The sequence below is a fragment of the Plasmodium chabaudi genome (genome assembly GCF_900002335.3).
Source record: "Plasmodium chabaudi chabaudi strain AS genome assembly, chromosome: 10".
In the NCBI taxonomy this organism is placed as follows: domain Eukaryota; phylum Apicomplexa; class Aconoidasida; order Haemosporida; family Plasmodiidae; genus Plasmodium; species Plasmodium chabaudi.
The window spans coordinates 1,438,137-1,455,932 of NC_030110.2; the positions used below are offsets into that span (position 1 = coordinate 1,438,137).

Below are 17,796 nucleotides of genomic sequence, written 5' to 3' on the forward strand. Positions count from 1 at the left end.
TTATTTTTATAATAAACACCGTCATGCTCAATTTGAGATAAATTAAACTTGAAAAATCAAAATTATGTTATTTGATTATTTAAAAAAATATAATTTTTAATAGTGTCAAAAATTATAAACGAAAAAATAAGAAATTTTTTTTATTAAAATGAAAATAAGCAAATAATTTATTAAGATGAAATACGTGTATATAAAAAAATTGTCATATAGGTTGTAAGCATTTACATTTTTAATCGTGACAATGGAAATGTATTCTTTAATTTGTCTTAATTTCCAAATGAAGGTATACGAAAGTATTTATCGAAAGGTATAAAATGTAAGTAATACTTCGAGCAATTCTTATCAATTTTTTTTTTTGTCTTGTACAAATGCCCAGTCAACGTGTATTTTCTGGTTTAGTAACATTGAGCCATCCATTTCTAAAAAAAATAATATATATAAATAATTATACCAAAATAATTGTAAAACAGTAAACCTATGAAATATGCTTAATATAAGTGTAACACAACGAAAGAAATAATTATGAATAATAAATTATGTCATATTTATTAGGCATACCATCAATAGCTCTTTTTGCGTCAACAAAATTTTCAAATTCGAGAAATGCATAGCCTTTTATAAATCCAGTTCTTCTGTCTAAATTTAAATGTAAATTTCTGATTTGCCCGAATTCTTCAAAAACTTCTTTTATATAATCTTCTCTTGCCTCGCCATGGATGTTTGTTATTATAATTATCCATCCTTCAACAGCTATATTAAAAAAAAAAAAATACCAATGTATGCATTTTTTCGCTTGTCATATGAACAGTTCATGTAACATTACATTATATTATATAAATGTGATTATCAGAAATCAGCATATTTGTAGTTTACAGATTTCTTAACATTCAAATATTATAACACTATCATTATTTTATAAATATAATAGTCTTTTCTCCATACATTTAGCAGGAACTTCGTCATCATTAAGAGTGGTGTTTGTGTAATTATCTTCCATTTGTTAATATATATACTGGTGATTTATTTATTATTATTTTTTTTTTTAATAAATAGCTGTATAAAAAAGTTAGCTAAAATATTTACATAAAAAAAATGTGCATAAAAGAATGCTAAATATTATTGCATGTACATAACTTTAGTATATTATAATGGATGGTATATATTTAAAAGGTATGTTTTTTCATCAATTTTAAATGTTGTTGAATATGGTAGAAATATTTCCCAAATAAAGAAATTATAATAAAAAGAGATAACTTAATAAAAAAATATTTAATAAATAAATAGGGTGATATGACAATAATAATAACAATAATGGCAATACGAATTGGAATGCATATTTTAATAAATTAGGGGATGTAGATTTTCAGATATATACTTTTAGGTATATAAATTTCCAATCCCGCTTATACATTTTTATATACATATGCATATAATATAGCTCTCTCTCTATATATAACATGCTATATAGAAATGGCCGAAATGAAATAATTAATAAATGGGATTTACAAATTAAGATTTTATTATTTTTTGCTTTTCTTTTTTTGTATAATTAATTGTATTTAAAAAGATAGAGCAATCAATTTCTTTCCCTTTACCATCTCATTTGGATAATAAAATACTTTGATTTATAAAATTGTAAAAGATGAGAACATTTTAATAATTACAACTCCAAAATTATAATATATTTTTTATTTTATAAACTGTTAATAGATTTTTATTAAAATATGAATTATAAATATAAAAAAATATATTAAAAAAAGGGGAAATTTCCCACTACAAACATTTTTTGATTATCCAAATTAAAAAGCCGATTAAACGAATAAAAAAGGCAAATTGTTGAAAATTAGTGTATAACACAAAAAAATGTAATTGTAAAAATAAGAATAAAGGATATGAAACTGCATAATTGTATAGAATAGTTATTATATATTCTATAACGACTGGCTACGAGGTAGCAACCAACGATTTAATAAATCATGGATATATAAGTATTTAAACAAATAAAATAAAAATGTACCTGCTTAGTTAGCAAATTAAATAAACCTAAGTTAAATTATGCTATCATTATAAGCCTTTTTCTTTATTGGGTTGTTTTGAGGAAGTTCAAGACGTCCTTTTGTATTGATTCCTGTAACGATAAAGTGAAAAAATATGCACAAATATATAAAGTGTAAATAATATGATAAATGGTTATGTATCAATGATAATATCGCATTGTTTTATTATTGTTTTTTTTTCACTTACAATATTATTGTCCGCTTTGCTGGTGTCCTTTTTCATAATACTTTTAACAGCCTTAACTTTTTTTTTAGTTTCCCCGGAGTCTTGTACATTCAATTTTTTGTTTTTGTTTTTTTTGTTTTTTTTTTTATCGGTATTATTTATTTCTTCATCATTTGGATGGTCAAGGAATGTGACTCGTTTTTTATGTTTTTCTTTTTTCAGAGAATTATCTTTCTGATCAGCAGTCGTTGGATTGATTGTGTTTGTAATATTTTTGTTTTCATTTTGAGCTTTTAATAATCTTCTTTTTTCACGTTGCCTAAGTCCTCTACTCATTTTTTTTGGTTTTTTTGTGATTACCTTTTTAGTAGATAAATTATTTTGATTTGTTTGTTTTAAACGATTTTTAAATTTCTCTTCCTTCATTTTTTTTATATGTAGCATTCTTAGATTTTCAATGCAATAATCAACATATAATATATTTTTAGGTTTTTTATTTGTTTTAATTGTTGGAATATCTTTTTTGGAAAATATTTGATTTATTAGGTCGTACATATTTTTATTTTGTAAAAGGGAAATAATTTGTTTGGCATATTCGTGTTTGTTAATATCAAGAAAGCATATGACATTTTTCTTAGCTCCATCATCCATAGTATTAACATTGTTACTGTCTTTGTTACGTATTGTTGGGCCTACTTTTCCATCTTGTACGAGATCCTTATTACTAGTGTTGTCTTTCATAAGTTTCATTTTTGTAATTACTTCATTCGCTTTTTTAAAAGCTGCTTTTCTTTTTAAACTAAATTTTTTTATAAATATCGGAGTAAAATGCTTTGCTATAAGACGGCGAAAAATATTTTGCTCAACTGCAAGGGGATAATTTCGAACATATAATCTACATGGATTTATTACAAAATTACTATCTTTTAAAAGTTTTGTTTTTTTATCTAATAATTTTTTATTTCTTAAAAGTACATTAGAAGGAATATTCTCATTATTAACATAATTGTCATTTATTAAATGTATATTATTTCGTAATTTATTTTTTTTTTTTTTTTCTTTTTTGTCTGTTGGTAATTTTTTCTTGTCTTTTATTATGTCATTTGGTACTGCTCTTTTAATCATAAGATAATTATTTTTAAAAAATAAAATATCAGTGTGTTTAAGATTTGAATCTTCATTTAATAATATTTTTTTGAGTTTTTCTTTTTTTTTTTTATTTACATTATTATAAAATTGGTCGATTACATTTTCACTTTCACTTATCTGTTCATCTTCTTCATTGTATTCTCCAATTTTTTTTAAAAAATTATCAGCATCGATTTTTCTTGTCAATTTTACAAAAACAGATATTTTTTTATAATCATTTCTACAAGTCTTTATATATGTATAGTCTTTACTAATATTTTTTTCTATGTATTCTTTAATTTCTTCATTTGTTGTTTCTGTTGGAATGTTCGTGATAAAAATGGTTTTACCCTCTTCTGCATCCTTTTTATAGTCTCTCTTTTCGTTATTTTTCATTTTTCGTTTCTTTTTATTATTGTCTTTGTCGTCCTTTTGATTGGAATCATTTAATTTTCTCTTTTTAGACAACGATGAAACTTCTTCATCACTATTATTGTCATCTATACTGCTACTTGATTCGTCAGATTTTGTATCAACATCCTCGTCATCACTTTCTTGATCTTCATTAGGATAATTATTATAATCATCAACAGAGTCATTCGATAAATCTTCAGTGTCTTTGGAAGTTTTATCGTTAAATGGTTTTATTTCTTTGTTGTATTTTTCAATATTTATTTTGTTGCCACATAAAATAGTACCCGTTAGGAGTAATGCCTTTTTTGCATTTTTATGATTTGAAAAAGTAACAAAAGCATATCCTTGTTTTTTATCGTTTTTTTTTGGAATATGTATTTTGGGGTTTGTTTCGATATTCTTAAAAAGCTTTTGAATATTTTCTGTATGACATTTTGCATTCAAGTTTTTTATAATAATCATTTTATGTCCTGTATTTAAGAGACATAATTCATGAAGAAAAAAAACATTTTCATAGTCACCATTTTTGTTATTATTTTTCAAATAATTTTGAAATTCATTTTTATTAATAAGCTGATAAAATGTGGAAGCCAACTTATAGTTTGCAAATTCGGCAACATATCCAAAGTAATTTTTTGATTCATCCTTTTTATTACCTTTAAAATTTGCATTATTTATTTTTTTTAAAATAATACTTTTATTTATGTTACTTGTTTTCTCTATATTTATCACCATATCTTCAAATTTTTTATCCTTTTCTGAGCTAGCTACAATTTCAATTTCTTCATCACTATGATTGTCATTATTTGTATTTATTTTATTTTTATCTTCTAAAGATTTCGATTGATCATTTTCACAATTCAGTAATACGTTTTTTTTCATAAAATAAATGTTTTTCAAATAATTTAAAATAATTATATTATCTATATCACAATTTGTATATATTTTTATAGAGTTTGAATATTTTATTTTTTTTCGATTATACAGAATGGAAGTTAAAACTTTTTCATTATGCCTTTTCTTTATAGCGAATTCACACATAATCTTTGTAGAAAAGTCGTTTGAATTATTATATTTTGTTATGAAATTTGTTGCATCCTCTTCATTGTGAAAAATACAAATAGCGCTTTTTGTAGAACTGCTTTTACTTTTAAAAAAAAAATGTTTTTTACATTCCTTTTCAAATCGTTCTGTCAGTTCCTTTACATCATTCTCTCGTATATTACGGACAAACACTTTGTGCTTGTCTATGGGGCTATCATTTTTATATTTTTTTGTCATTATGGTATCCTTTTATTGTTTTTGTGATTTGGTTTGTTTGCTTTCTTTTGCGTATATATTAGCATGTACACTTATTAACCAAGCTAGCGAATTGAGAATAAAAAAATAACTTAATTGTTAAAAAATTCTGACTTGTACATGCAAAAAATTTTTTTTAAAAATTATATACTTATACTAATTAATACTTTTTTTGCCCCCCATCCCTACTATGAAATTTGTATTATTGTTCTGTATAATTCTCTTTGAATTTTACTGTATCTGTAAATATTTTTAATAAGAATTTGATTATATATATTTTTTCAATAAAATATTGGTTTACCAAATAAGTAATAATGCTTATATATTTTGTTAAAACATTTTAAATGAATAAGCATATGTCATTGTTTGATAATTATTATATATTAATTTTTTTTTTTTCCATATAGTTATTTTGAAGAATATATAAAAAAATGAATATTTTATTTTATGAGAAGTCTTAATAAAATGGCATGGAAAAAAAATTAATGTAACATATATAAAGTAAAAATTGTTATGAATTTCATAATACAAGTATGCATATAGCATCCTATGTATAGGCGATGTCATAAAGGTTGAACATGTTTAGTGCATAAGATTATATATTAAATAAATATTTTTATGAAATTTTGGCTATCATAAAAAAAAAAAATACAAAATTTTCCTCAATCCTAAATAGTTTGTTTTATTATGGGAATTACTTATCTCCAGAGTTTTTTATTTTTAAAAAATAATGCCATTTTGTTTTTTTTCTATACAGAAAATCGAAACAAACGCATACATGTATGGCTACCCAATTACATGTTGAGTTTTGTATTTATCTGTTAGTTGGATGAGGAAAAAATTGATACTTTATGTTTATTGTAAAGGAATAAAAGAAATAAAATTAACAAAGAAATCAGATTAACAAAGAATAAATATTTTTTTTGTTTTTTTTGCAACTTTTCAACTTGAAAAATTAAAAAAATAATATTATTTTAAATATTATAAATTTGGAATGAAAGGATTCCCATCAAAAAATGAAAAATCAAAATAACGATGAAAACACAAGTGAAAACAATTATGAAGATAGCAAAAATGTAAGTGGTGACAACAATGGGAGTGGCGAGAGGGATGCAAAGATTTCATCCAAAGAAACAAATAAGCACACTCTGTTAAACAGAACAAAAAAGAATAAAAACAAAATGGAAACTAAAAAACAGGACGAAGAAGGTAGAATAAAAGTAAATGGAAAAGATAAGAAAAAAAAAAAAAAAAAAAAACATAATATTTATATTAATGAAGAAATTGATGATAGTGATGATGAATATAATTTAAATACAATTGGCAATATTGATCTTAAGTATTATGATGACCTCGACATTATAGGTAAGATAAATTATTTTATAATATTTAAAACGGGAAAGAAATAAAATATGAAAATTTTCAAACTATTATAATTGCATTTTATTGTTGCTTACTATATGAATAAGTTGAAAATTCTATTGTCTATACATATGCGTAATAGTGGCTATACATATGTCTTTCCCCTTTTATGTACATATGCAGGGTACGATATCGATGGTAAGAAAATAAAGAAGACGAACGAAAACATGATCGACGATTTTATAGAATCAAAAACAGATCCAGATGCATGGAGAAAAATTAAAGATAAGAAAAACAATCGAGTTGTAACACTTACAGATGCAGACTTAGAAATAATAAGAAAAATAAGAGAAAATAGTGTAGCCAAATATTTAGACGAATCAAATTATATATATGAAAATGATAAAGAAGAATATAAATTGCCTGTTAAGTTTAATGTGAAGAAAAATAATAAAGTATCAAAAGGTGAGAAAATGAAAGTATTAAAACTAATGAGATATTTAATAGATAAAGAAAAACATCCTGAAAAATATCCAAATAATACAGATAGTAATAAAGAAGATATGATGTTATATGATATATGGAAAAATAAAATTTATGATGAATATTCAAATATGAATGAAATAAGTTTGCCAAATATATTACCAGGTCATAAATATAGTTATAATCCTCCACCTGAATTAATATATACTGAATCGGATGAAAGAAATATTTTAAAAAATAATAAAGATGCATTTATACCTAAAAATTGTGAAAAGATAACAAATATAGAATATTATAAAAAAACATATTATGATTTATATCAAAGATGTTTAGATATATATTTATGTTCAAGATCTGTAAAAAGTGTATTAGATATAAAGAAAGAGGATCTATTACCTAAATTACCAACGACGCAATCTTTAAAACCATATCCACAATATCCCTTTATAAAATATGATATAAATGATAAAATCAAAAATGAAGATAATGGTCATAATTATATTTGTTTAAATGAAAATGATCATATTTTTTATGTAATTAAAAATAATAAATTATATTTATTCGATATATTAACATCATATAATATTGATGTAATAGATTTGGAGTACTATTTTAATTCTGTGTTACCAACAGATAGAAAAGTTAAAACAAATTTAATGATAAAAATAAATAAAACATATTCTTTACTAGCAATATCATGTGATAATTTTATTATACTAATTCAATATGAAAGTTATGTACCTCCAGCTAAATCTAGTACCCAAGATATTGAAAAGGTTTATTACAATGGGAAAAGACAAAAAAGCGGAAACACTTATGACACTAACAAAACTGATGACCATAGTGAATCTTCAAAGGATGCTGACGAATTGGAAAGTGATGAAGAAGATGGTAGTCAAATTTTTGAGAATGAATGGGATGATGAAGATATGAGTGATGATGGAAGTGAAAAAAATGATGAATCGGGAGAAAATGATAATAATTTAAAAAAAAATAAATATATAGATTTAAGTAAAAATATGATATATTGTAAAACTAAAGAATTAATTAATTCTTTTAATCAAAATTTTAAAAATTCTGATGAATTTATTTCCTCTTCTGATTTGGATATAAAATGGATTAAGATAGCGCCAAATGATAAGGTTAACTACGTTTAAAAATTTATGAATAATTTTTATATACTAAATAATATATTGAACAAGGTTTATGCCTCTCGAGTTATATATACCATTGTCTTTGTAACATGATAAATATTTATATTATTTTATTTTTTTATAAATTTTTACTTTTTTTAGAAACTGAAATATTGTGTAGCCATAAAGCACGAAGGATCAATCAGACATTTTTCTTGGAATAGAAATGGTATTATTCTTTTGTTCATATATTTTGTTATTATATCTATCAGCTGGCTTGGTGAACTGGATGTATGAATACGTTTGAATACACAATTGCATGTGATTTTTTTTTCTTTATCTTTTAGGAAACTATTTGTCAGTGACATGTTTGCGAAAGCTTGGGCAGTATCATCATTGCTACTTGCATCATATTAAATCCATGAGGACAATAAAATTAATAAATAAATACCAACAAAAAAGAGGTGACATAATTCAATCTATGTTCTTTCCACGCAACCCCTACTTTGTCGCTGCCTTTGAAAATAGCATAATGTAAGAATTGGAAAGCTTGAAAAGTTTGAAAAGTTTGAGAAACAGTGAATTATGAAAGAGATTGGGCAGGCGTTTTATTTATTTTGTTATTTGTGTTCGTTTTTTCTGCCCTTTCATATATTCAACTGGTTTAACTATTTTGTACATTACATCTAATTGATTAAAATGGTATGTATATATATGTATGTATATTTTCTTTTTTTATTTCAGAATATATAATTTAAAGCCTTCCTCAAAGAAAGAGAAAATATTCAAGAAACTGAGAGGAGTTAAAAATGCAACAAGCATAGATATACATACAAATGAAAGTTATATTTTAGTGTCCGATGAAAGAGGAAATGTTTTTATTTATGATTTAGATTTGGCTAGTAGTCCATATAAAATGTTCCATGCTCAAAACTGTCCTTTAAAAAAAGCGGAATTTCATAAGGAATATAATTTGTTTTATTCATTAGGCTCAAATGGTGTGATAAATTTATTTTATTCTAAATTTTTTAATGATTATATAACAGATCCTATTTTAGTGCCAATTAAGGAAATAAAAAATGAAGCGAAGATAGTTGACCTGACTTGGTCAGATAAAAAACCATGGCTATTTGCTCACACAGAGTCAAATTTTTCTGTCTTATACACATGATAATTATATACCTATTATGTGTATGTTTATATTTCTACACGATTGCAATTGCTTTTAATTTATTTTTTTCACTTTGGTGTTATTTATTATATTATTTTATTTTTTAATTGCAAACATTTTAAATATTTGTAACTTTATTATTATCAAAAAGTATATATTTCGATTTGTTTAAGAAAAGCATAAAATTGTATGACCACCAAAAGGATTAATATGTAAAAATTTTGAGAAAAATCCACGTTATTTTTTATTCTATCTTTCTCACAATATTTATTCCTTGTATTCCCTATTTTAATAGTACCAGTTGTATATAAATACGAATGTATTTTTTCACAGTATAAAATTTAAAAGAATTGATCATGTGTATGCATGGGTTTTAAATGAAATGCATCTAGCAGGTATCTCTATATATCTATATATGCATAGGGATGTATAGAGACTGATATATTATACTTTTTTACCAATTTTGTATTATTATATATATATGTAGATAGATAGATTTTATTATATTTATCGTATGCTTAGCATAGTACCCTATTTGGCTGTTTTCAACCCTTTATACACATACATTATTAAAAAATATATAAATTAAAAAAAGTGATTGAACAGTTTGGCAGTAATATTTTCGCTTACTAATGGATTTTACAAAGTTTGAAAATATTTTTTATTTGTAAATTTCAAAGTTTTAAAATGTATTTATATTAGTAAATAAGTTATTTCATCTATTTTAATGTACTACCAACATATAGTTTTTTTATATGCGCAAATTTTTTATTCATAGTACACACAATTGACAATGATAAGTGTTTTCGATTTTCTTTGTTTTTTTAATATTACATTATTTAAAAAATTATATATTTTACTATGCTAATATTATTATTATCATCATTATTATTATCACATTTTTTTAACGTAATTTATACTCTCAACCAACGGTTATATATTTCCTCTGTCGTTTATTTTTTTTAATTAATTTCCAAATTTAAAGCATATGATTTATTTACAAATAATTTTATTTTCTTTATATATTATTTATTTTTTTTTAAATATCCTACTAATAAAAGGAATATACAAATACCGAAATAAACAAAATATTTAATAAATGATAAAATATAGTTATAAATAAATATACAATATAATTTATATATTATCACATTTTCTACATTTTCTATATATTTATAATAGAAGATAAATTCCGATTTTTGTTTGAAAAAAATATATTATACAATTTTGTGGGAAAAAAAAAAAAATAATATACATATTTAAATAAAAATAATATAAGAAAATAACAGTAACACCAAAAATATAAAAACAATAATTAAATGATATAAAAATTAAAGTAAAGAATGATTTTTGATGATAAATTAAAATTTAGAAATGTATGTTCTATAAACAAAATAGCTATTCTATATATATAACTAGCGAAATGAATATGTCATAATTTTATAATTTTTTTTTTTTTCTAGTGAATAATTTAATTCGTATTTTTTTTTTTTTGTGTATTTTAAATAAATAACGTAATATAATGAACAATAATCAAAATAGAAAAAATGAAGTAGTTGCAACAATAAACGAGACAAAAGATGTTAATACAAATATAGGGAATGAAAAGAACAATATAAAGAATATTAGAATGGCAGATGGAAATATAAAAGTTGATTCTAATATAACACCAGACAAATATAGAAATGATAATTCAGTGAATATAGTGACAAAAGAAAATGCTGGCAATACTAATTTAACGAACAAAATTAAAGATAATAATAATGGAAATATAATCAAATGTGCTGAAAATGTAGAATGTATTGAAATAAATAATAGTAAAGATATAGAAGAAATTAAGAAAGATGAAGTAAAAAATAATGAGAATGCCGATTTAGAAAATAATAATAATGATGATGATTTGTCAAATGAACGTATATATGGTAGAGGTGATAGTGAAAGTAGTTTAACAATAGAAGAAGATCCAGCTATATCAAGAAGGGCATATAGAAGTTTTCATATATGTTCAATTTTTATTCATTTAGCATTATTAATAATGATCTTATTATTACTAGTGACATTAATTAATGATCGTTCGATGTGGTTGGCAACACATAAAGAAAAATTATTGATTTACATTTGTGGCGTATTACTAAGTTTATTATGTTTACATGCATGTATAAATTTATATATATCATTAATGTTTTTAGCAGATCGGCCAATTTCACGAAACATAAAAATTGCTGAATCAAAAATGCATGTTATTGTTTTATTATATTTCTTTTTATGTTTGTATGTATATATATTTGAAGATAAGAATTATCCTACACGTCCAATATTCTCTTTTGCTATATTATTATCTATTATTTATTATTTTATGCCGTTATTTTTATATATTGTATTGAGGATTTTATTTTTTATTGTTATTTTTACAATATTATTTATGAAAAAGAAAAGTCCGACACCAAAATCTGTTTTAAAAAAATTAAAGATTATCAAATATATAGATTATAAAAAATACTGTGATAAAATACGAGCAAATCAAGCAGCGCTGTCCGAATCTATTGGTAATGGGAAAATGCAAGCGGATGGAAAAGTAGCTAGTAAGGAAGATGATGCATTGAAAAATTCAGAACAAAATATATCATGTGATAAAAATGAAAATAATAATCAAGATTTAAATACAAATGGTAAGGAAGAAAAAAATAATAATCCTACAAAAACGGACAAAGAAACATGTAATAGGAAAGTAAATAATATGAGCAGACAAAATTATTATTCAATTAATATATATGATAAAAATATAAAAAGAAATAATTCATGTAAATCAAAAAATATAGAAGATGAAATTATAAAAAATTTATATGATAAAGACAATGGTGAAACAAATAATTATATTAAGAATAATTCATTTTATATTAATATTGGAGATGAAAATTATGTTTGTGCAATTTGTTGTGTTGAGTATTCAGATGATGATCATATTTGTGTATTACCATGTAATTATATGCATTACTATCACAAGGATTGCATATTTACATGGCTAAAGAAAAACAACGATTGCCCTTTGTGTCGAAAAAATATAGAAATTTAGAGCACGCCATAAAAAGGTTACACATACGCATAAATATGTACTTGGATGAACGGTGTATAAAATATATTCATAGGTAGACTGTAATTTTGTAAGCATTTCATTGGAGGCAGTTGGAAAAAGTTTTATGTAAAATGAATATTTCAAAGAGGATATTATGCCCATATACATAAATACGTTGGGCTATACATTATTCGACGCAAACATTTTTATTTATATGTCTAGCATATATATATCTTATTGGATATGCTTATACTACGACCGTTTGTTTCCTGCAATGTCTATCCGTTATAATATATATATTTATATGTATATAATTTTTATTTTCCCTTTATGGGGTATTATATATTTTTTATTTGCTATTCCTAGTATTTCCTTTATATTTGAAAAAATGTTTATTTGTTATAGCTTTCATTTTTTGTATAACTTTTATATTTTACTTTATATATGCGCTTTATTAATTTTTTTGTCTCTTATATATTGTTTAATTTATGTTATAAACCTTGTAAAAAAAAAATAATTAAAAATTTTTTATTCCTTGTACAATCGCTTATAATGTGTGTGCAAAAGTTGGAATAAGAATTTGTGTCTTTAATCAAATTAGTATTTAAACAATATTGGTAAATATAATAAAACAAATTTAATTATCAATGGTGTTAAAAAGGTATGATTGTGTTTGTAAGTCTATGTGTGTGTTGTATATACATATATAGCTTAGACTATTGTGTGTGCAAATATATGGATTTCATTGGGCAATATTATATAACAATTTCAACACGTTTATATGATTAAACGGCGTAAGGAGTATAGAGTAACTAATTGATCAGCATTGTTGGAAACTTTAATTTTCCTACTTTCACAAGACACAAATACTTTTAATTATTTTGAAAATTAAAACAAGTCAATTGCTAGTTATTTTATTATAATGAATATGTAACATGGCTATACAAAATCGAGAGTGTGTAATTTTTTCGATTTTTTGTAAGCACACTTATTATAAAATATCAAATATTATAGACAAAAAAATAATAAAAACAATTTTTAAAATAATTGCGTATAATATGTTTAGTATATTTGACTGATTTGCTTCCTTTTTAGCTATTCATAAAATTTGGAGGGAAAATAAAAAAAGGCACATACGAAATTTATGAAGTGCTTAGTTATTTTTTTTCAAGGCAAACAGGCCATAAATTTATACTACGGAAAATATTACATTTTAATTGTTTGTTCAATTTTTATGTATTACATGAGCGCATGGTCACTACATTTTAGTATATGTACGGAAGCATGTACTAAAAGGGAATGTTAATAAGTGTTTAGCTATAATGCAAGCATATTATGTTACTATTATGATAGGTAGAGGGTGAAATAAATTAGTAAGGGCATAAATGTGTATAAGGAAATTAAACCAATATTTAATAGGTATAATATTCGGGCTTGTTATTATTTTAGTGTGAAGAATAATGATTAAGGGAAAAATATTAATAATTTGATTATATCAGCTGTAACAATTTTTTACACTGTCCTTATATATTATTATGCAAAAAAAATAAATATATAAATAAAGGTACACATATAAAAAGGATACCATGAGAAATGTCACTTAGTAATTTACATGAGTACACATATATGCTTGCTTAATTTGATCACGCACTAGTTATATGATGCAATAATACGATAATAATATGTACATAATAATATGTACATAAATATATACATAATAATAATATTATAATATAATTTACTTACATGTACGCATGCGCCTGTCAGCATTTTGGGATGTATCGCGCCATATTACCATCATTATTTATGTATGAAAAAAAAAACTATTTTTTATAATATTTTTTATGTTTGCTTTATTTATGACACTAATTAATGTATATTATTTTTCCGAAATTTATAAATAAACAAAAGAATATATATAATACACATTATAAGGTATACACTATTTTACACGTACATACTATATATAGTTATTATTTTTATTTTTTCAAATTACCTTTTCCCTTTTTGTGTGCCTATATTAATAAGCCAATTTTCCTTTCCTTATTTAAATAAGGGTAATAAACAAAATAATAACAAAACTATCAAAAATATATACGCATATTTTTAAGGTAGCAAAATGGCAGAAGTGGTGAATATATCAAAGAGTACTTCCTTTTCGAAGCAAGAAAAAGAATTTAGTGATTTGCAAAAAAATAAAGAATGTAATGAAAAAATATTAAATAAAGAATCAAGTAGATTTACATTACATCCTATTATGTATCCTGAAGTATGGAATTTTTATAAAAAAGCTGAGGCCTCATTTTGGACTGCTGAAGAAATAGATTTATCAAGTGATTTGAAAGACTTTGAAAAATTAAATGTAAATGAAAAACATTTTATAAAACATGTGCTAGCATTTTTTGCAGCTAGTGATGGAATAGTATTAGAAAATTTAGCTAGTAAATTTTTAAGAGAAGTACAAATAATTGAAGCCAAAAAGTTTTATGCTTTTCAAATAGCTGTTGAAAATATACACTCTGAAACCTATAGTTTATTAATTGATAATTATATTAGGGATGAGAAAGAGAGATTAAATTTATTTCATGCTATTGAAAATATACCAGCAATAAAAAATAAAGCATTATGGGCAGCTAAATGGATAAATGATACGAACTCTTTTGCTGAAAGAATTGTAGCTAATGCATGTGTCGAAGGAATATTATTTAGTGGAAGTTTTTGTGCAATATTTTGGTTTAAAAAACAAAATAAATTACATGGTTTAACATTTAGTAATGAATTGATTAGTAGAGATGAAGGATTACACACAGATTTTAATTGTTTAATTTATAGCTTGTTGGAAAATAAATTACCAGAAGAGGTTGTTCAAAATATAGTTAAAGAAGCAGTTGAAGTAGAAAGATCATTTATTTGTGAATCTTTACCTTGTGATTTAATTGGAATGAATTCAAGACTTATGTCTCAATACATTGAATTTGTTGCTGATCGATTATTAGAATGTTTAGGTTGCTCCAAAGTTTTCCATTCAAAAAATCCATTTAGTTGGATGGACTTAATATCTTTACAAGGAAAAACAAATTTCTTTGAAAAGAGAGTTGCAGATTATCAAAAATCAGGTGTTATGGCTCAAAGAAAAGAACAAGTATTTTCTTTAAACACTGATTTTTAAGAAAATATAATACATAAAAAAGGTTGATAAAAAATTCTAATTTTTTGTTGTACTAACACTGATCGAAACACCTTATTGTTCATATATTTTAGATACATATTCTTTAATATTATTTTTCCAGTGTAGTCTCATTATTGCAATTTATTTATGCATATATTAGCATATATTGTTTATATATATATTTTTTTTTTGAATTGTAACTATTGTGTGCATATTCAATAAACCTTGTGAATCGAAAAAATAATTTACTAATGCTCTAGCTAAGAAAATTAAACAGCTTTTCTCTCATTATCAGCCTTTTTATTATATTCTTACATAATGAGAGATATAGAAAAAAACAAACATATGCAATAAATGCATTTATGTAAAAGTAAGGTTTGAAAAAAAAATCAGGTTTATTTTGAGCGAAAACAATGTAGGTATTTCACAAACATTTTAAGCGGTATAAATTGTTGCAAATGTTTGATTGTGTAGACTCCCAAATGGTGTATCTATTTTCTATTTTTTGCATAATTGTGTAGACTGCCAAATGGTGTATCTGTTCTCTATTTTTTGCATAACGGTGTAGACTGCCAAATGGTGTATCTGTTCTCTATTTTGTGATGCTTTAAAATGATTAAGTACTAATAAGACATTCGGTTAATTGAATTTTTAAACTTTCTACATTTATATCTTTACCTATAAATAAAAAATTTGATTCAAAAGTATTTGAATCGTTCAAAATGTTAGATATGTTATATTCGGAATTGTTCGTATCAGAGGAGTCACAAGACAGATAATCTTCAACATCTACTGAATTTTCTGAAATGCATAAATCGTTTTTACTATTAATTCCATTTTCTTCATTAGTTATCGCATCGAATGGTGAGTCGCCATTTGAGGAGTTAGAAGTGTTGGTTCCTTTTTGTGAATTATCAAAATAGTTGTGAAAAAAAGAATGGACATCTGTCATGACTGTGTTGATTTCATATAATTCTCCAACACTTTGATAATAGTAAATGTTCAATTGAAGTTTATTTTTATTTGTATATATATCATCGTTAAATGCAATGAATATTCCTTTCCCTCTATAGATGTGCATTTCTGTATTCCATAAAAGGGAGGCTAACAAATGATTTATTTTTTTGTAGGAAAAAATATTCTTTTTTTTTATAGAAATAATATTTTTTAAAATATCCGAATTTTTTGTATTTATAAACTTTTGTTTTAATTCATTTAAATCTTTGCTTAAATAAGTTATATAAGATATATCATGTTGAAACTGGATTGAGAAATTTACAAAATTGTTATAGTGGTATACACCATTTTTATGTTTAATATTTTTATTTGAATTATTATTAGAAATATTTACTAAAGCACCTTTAAAATTATTTTGTTCATAACATTTTAAATTAGTTATTAATTCAATTGGGATATTTGAATAGCTTGTCATATGTATTACACTTAATGGATTAATATTTTCGACAAACTTTTTAATATCTTCTTTTTCTTTATCATTTATTTTGTCAATTTTATTTATTATAATAACATCACACACTGTTAGTTGTTTACAATCGGAATTGTCTACATCATTATTTTTAACTGGTTCTAAATTATTGCTAGTGAATGTTTGATTGTCATTTGTTTGTGGCGCCACATTGGGGGCTTGATCTGTTTCATCATCTTGACCTGCTTGTATTGAACTTGCTTTCAAATGGTCATAATATTCTATGTTGCTGTTAGTATATCTCATGAAATTGTATGAATCAATTATGTGAATTATGCTATCCAAATATATTTTCGACTTATTTAATTTATCTATCCATAATAAGTTATTTATTTCTACATTGTCATAAACCCCCGCGACTTCAACAAAAATAAAATCATATGTAGTTTTTTTTTCTAAAATCATTTCTATTAATTTTACAAAATTACTTTTATTTGAACAACATAAACAGCCATTATTTAGTTCGTATATAAATCCATCTTTACTTTCAATCTGGTCTACAATTTTTAAACTTTCAACTTTATCATCTATATTAGATTCTGTTTTGTTTTTATTTTCAAATGATTTTGGAAAATTATAAATATCATTTATATCTTTGAAAACGATCTTATCAATGTTATTATTATTTTCTGTAAATTCATTGTGTATTATTGCAATTTTTAATTTCTTTTTTAAACTTTCATTAAGCAAATTTTTAAGGAGAGTAGTTTTGCCTGCCCCTAAAAATCCCGTGATGATCGTTATTCCGATCATTGGCTTGAAATAAAAATGACGAAAAAATACGTAGCAAAAAAATGAAAAAATATGTAACAAAAAAGTAACAAAACAAAGAAGAAAAATTAAAATTGGATACTG

The 17,796-nt window shown here is 23.6% G+C and overlaps 6 protein-coding genes across 6 annotated transcripts; 3 read left to right on the forward strand and 3 right to left on the reverse strand.

The window, feature by feature from the left end:
- Positions 1-342: 342 nt before the first annotated feature.
- PCHAS_1037000 (RNA-binding protein 8A, putative) lies at positions 343-997 on the reverse strand (the record flags this gene model as incomplete). Its single annotated transcript, XM_016798460.1, has 3 exons — positions 343-419; positions 559-750; positions 943-997. The coding sequence occupies 3 exons, from the start codon at positions 995-997 to the stop codon at positions 343-345; spliced, it is 324 nt and encodes a 107-aa protein (XP_016655664.1).
- Positions 998-2,080: 1,083 nt separating this feature from the next.
- Positions 2,081-5,046, reverse strand: PCHAS_1037100 (RNA-binding protein, putative; the record flags this gene model as incomplete). Its single annotated transcript, XM_016798461.1, has 2 exons — positions 2,081-2,128; positions 2,245-5,046. The coding sequence occupies 2 exons, from the start codon at positions 5,044-5,046 to the stop codon at positions 2,081-2,083; spliced, it is 2,850 nt and encodes a 949-aa protein (XP_016655665.1).
- Positions 5,047-6,080: 1,034 nt separating this feature from the next.
- On the forward strand, positions 6,081-9,213 carry PCHAS_1037200 (ribosome biogenesis protein BOP1, putative; the record flags this gene model as incomplete). Its single annotated transcript, XM_016798462.1, has 5 exons — positions 6,081-6,429; positions 6,610-8,051; positions 8,205-8,271; positions 8,390-8,576; positions 8,787-9,213. The coding sequence occupies 5 exons, from the start codon at positions 6,081-6,083 to the stop codon at positions 9,211-9,213; spliced, it is 2,472 nt and encodes an 823-aa protein (XP_016655666.1).
- A 1,522-nt stretch (positions 9,214-10,735) lies between these two features.
- PCHAS_1037300 (RING zinc finger protein, putative) lies at positions 10,736-12,286 on the forward strand (the record flags this gene model as incomplete). Its single annotated transcript, XM_736240.2, has 1 exon — positions 10,736-12,286. One exon carries the CDS (start codon positions 10,736-10,738, stop codon positions 12,284-12,286), a length of 1,551 nt encoding a protein of 516 aa, XP_741333.2.
- Positions 12,287-14,405: 2,119 nt separating this feature from the next.
- On the forward strand, positions 14,406-15,455 carry PCHAS_1037400 (ribonucleoside-diphosphate reductase small chain, putative; the record flags this gene model as incomplete). Its single annotated transcript, XM_734173.1, has 1 exon — positions 14,406-15,455. One exon carries the CDS (start codon positions 14,406-14,408, stop codon positions 15,453-15,455), a length of 1,050 nt encoding a protein of 349 aa, XP_739266.1.
- A 616-nt stretch (positions 15,456-16,071) lies between these two features.
- PCHAS_1037500 (COBW domain-containing protein 1, putative) lies at positions 16,072-17,694 on the reverse strand (the record flags this gene model as incomplete). The annotated part of the gene is made up of 1 exon (XM_734346.2): positions 16,072-17,694. The coding sequence occupies one exon, from the start codon at positions 17,692-17,694 to the stop codon at positions 16,072-16,074; it is 1,623 nt and encodes a 540-aa protein (XP_739439.2).
- Positions 17,695-17,796: the final 102 nt, after the last annotated feature.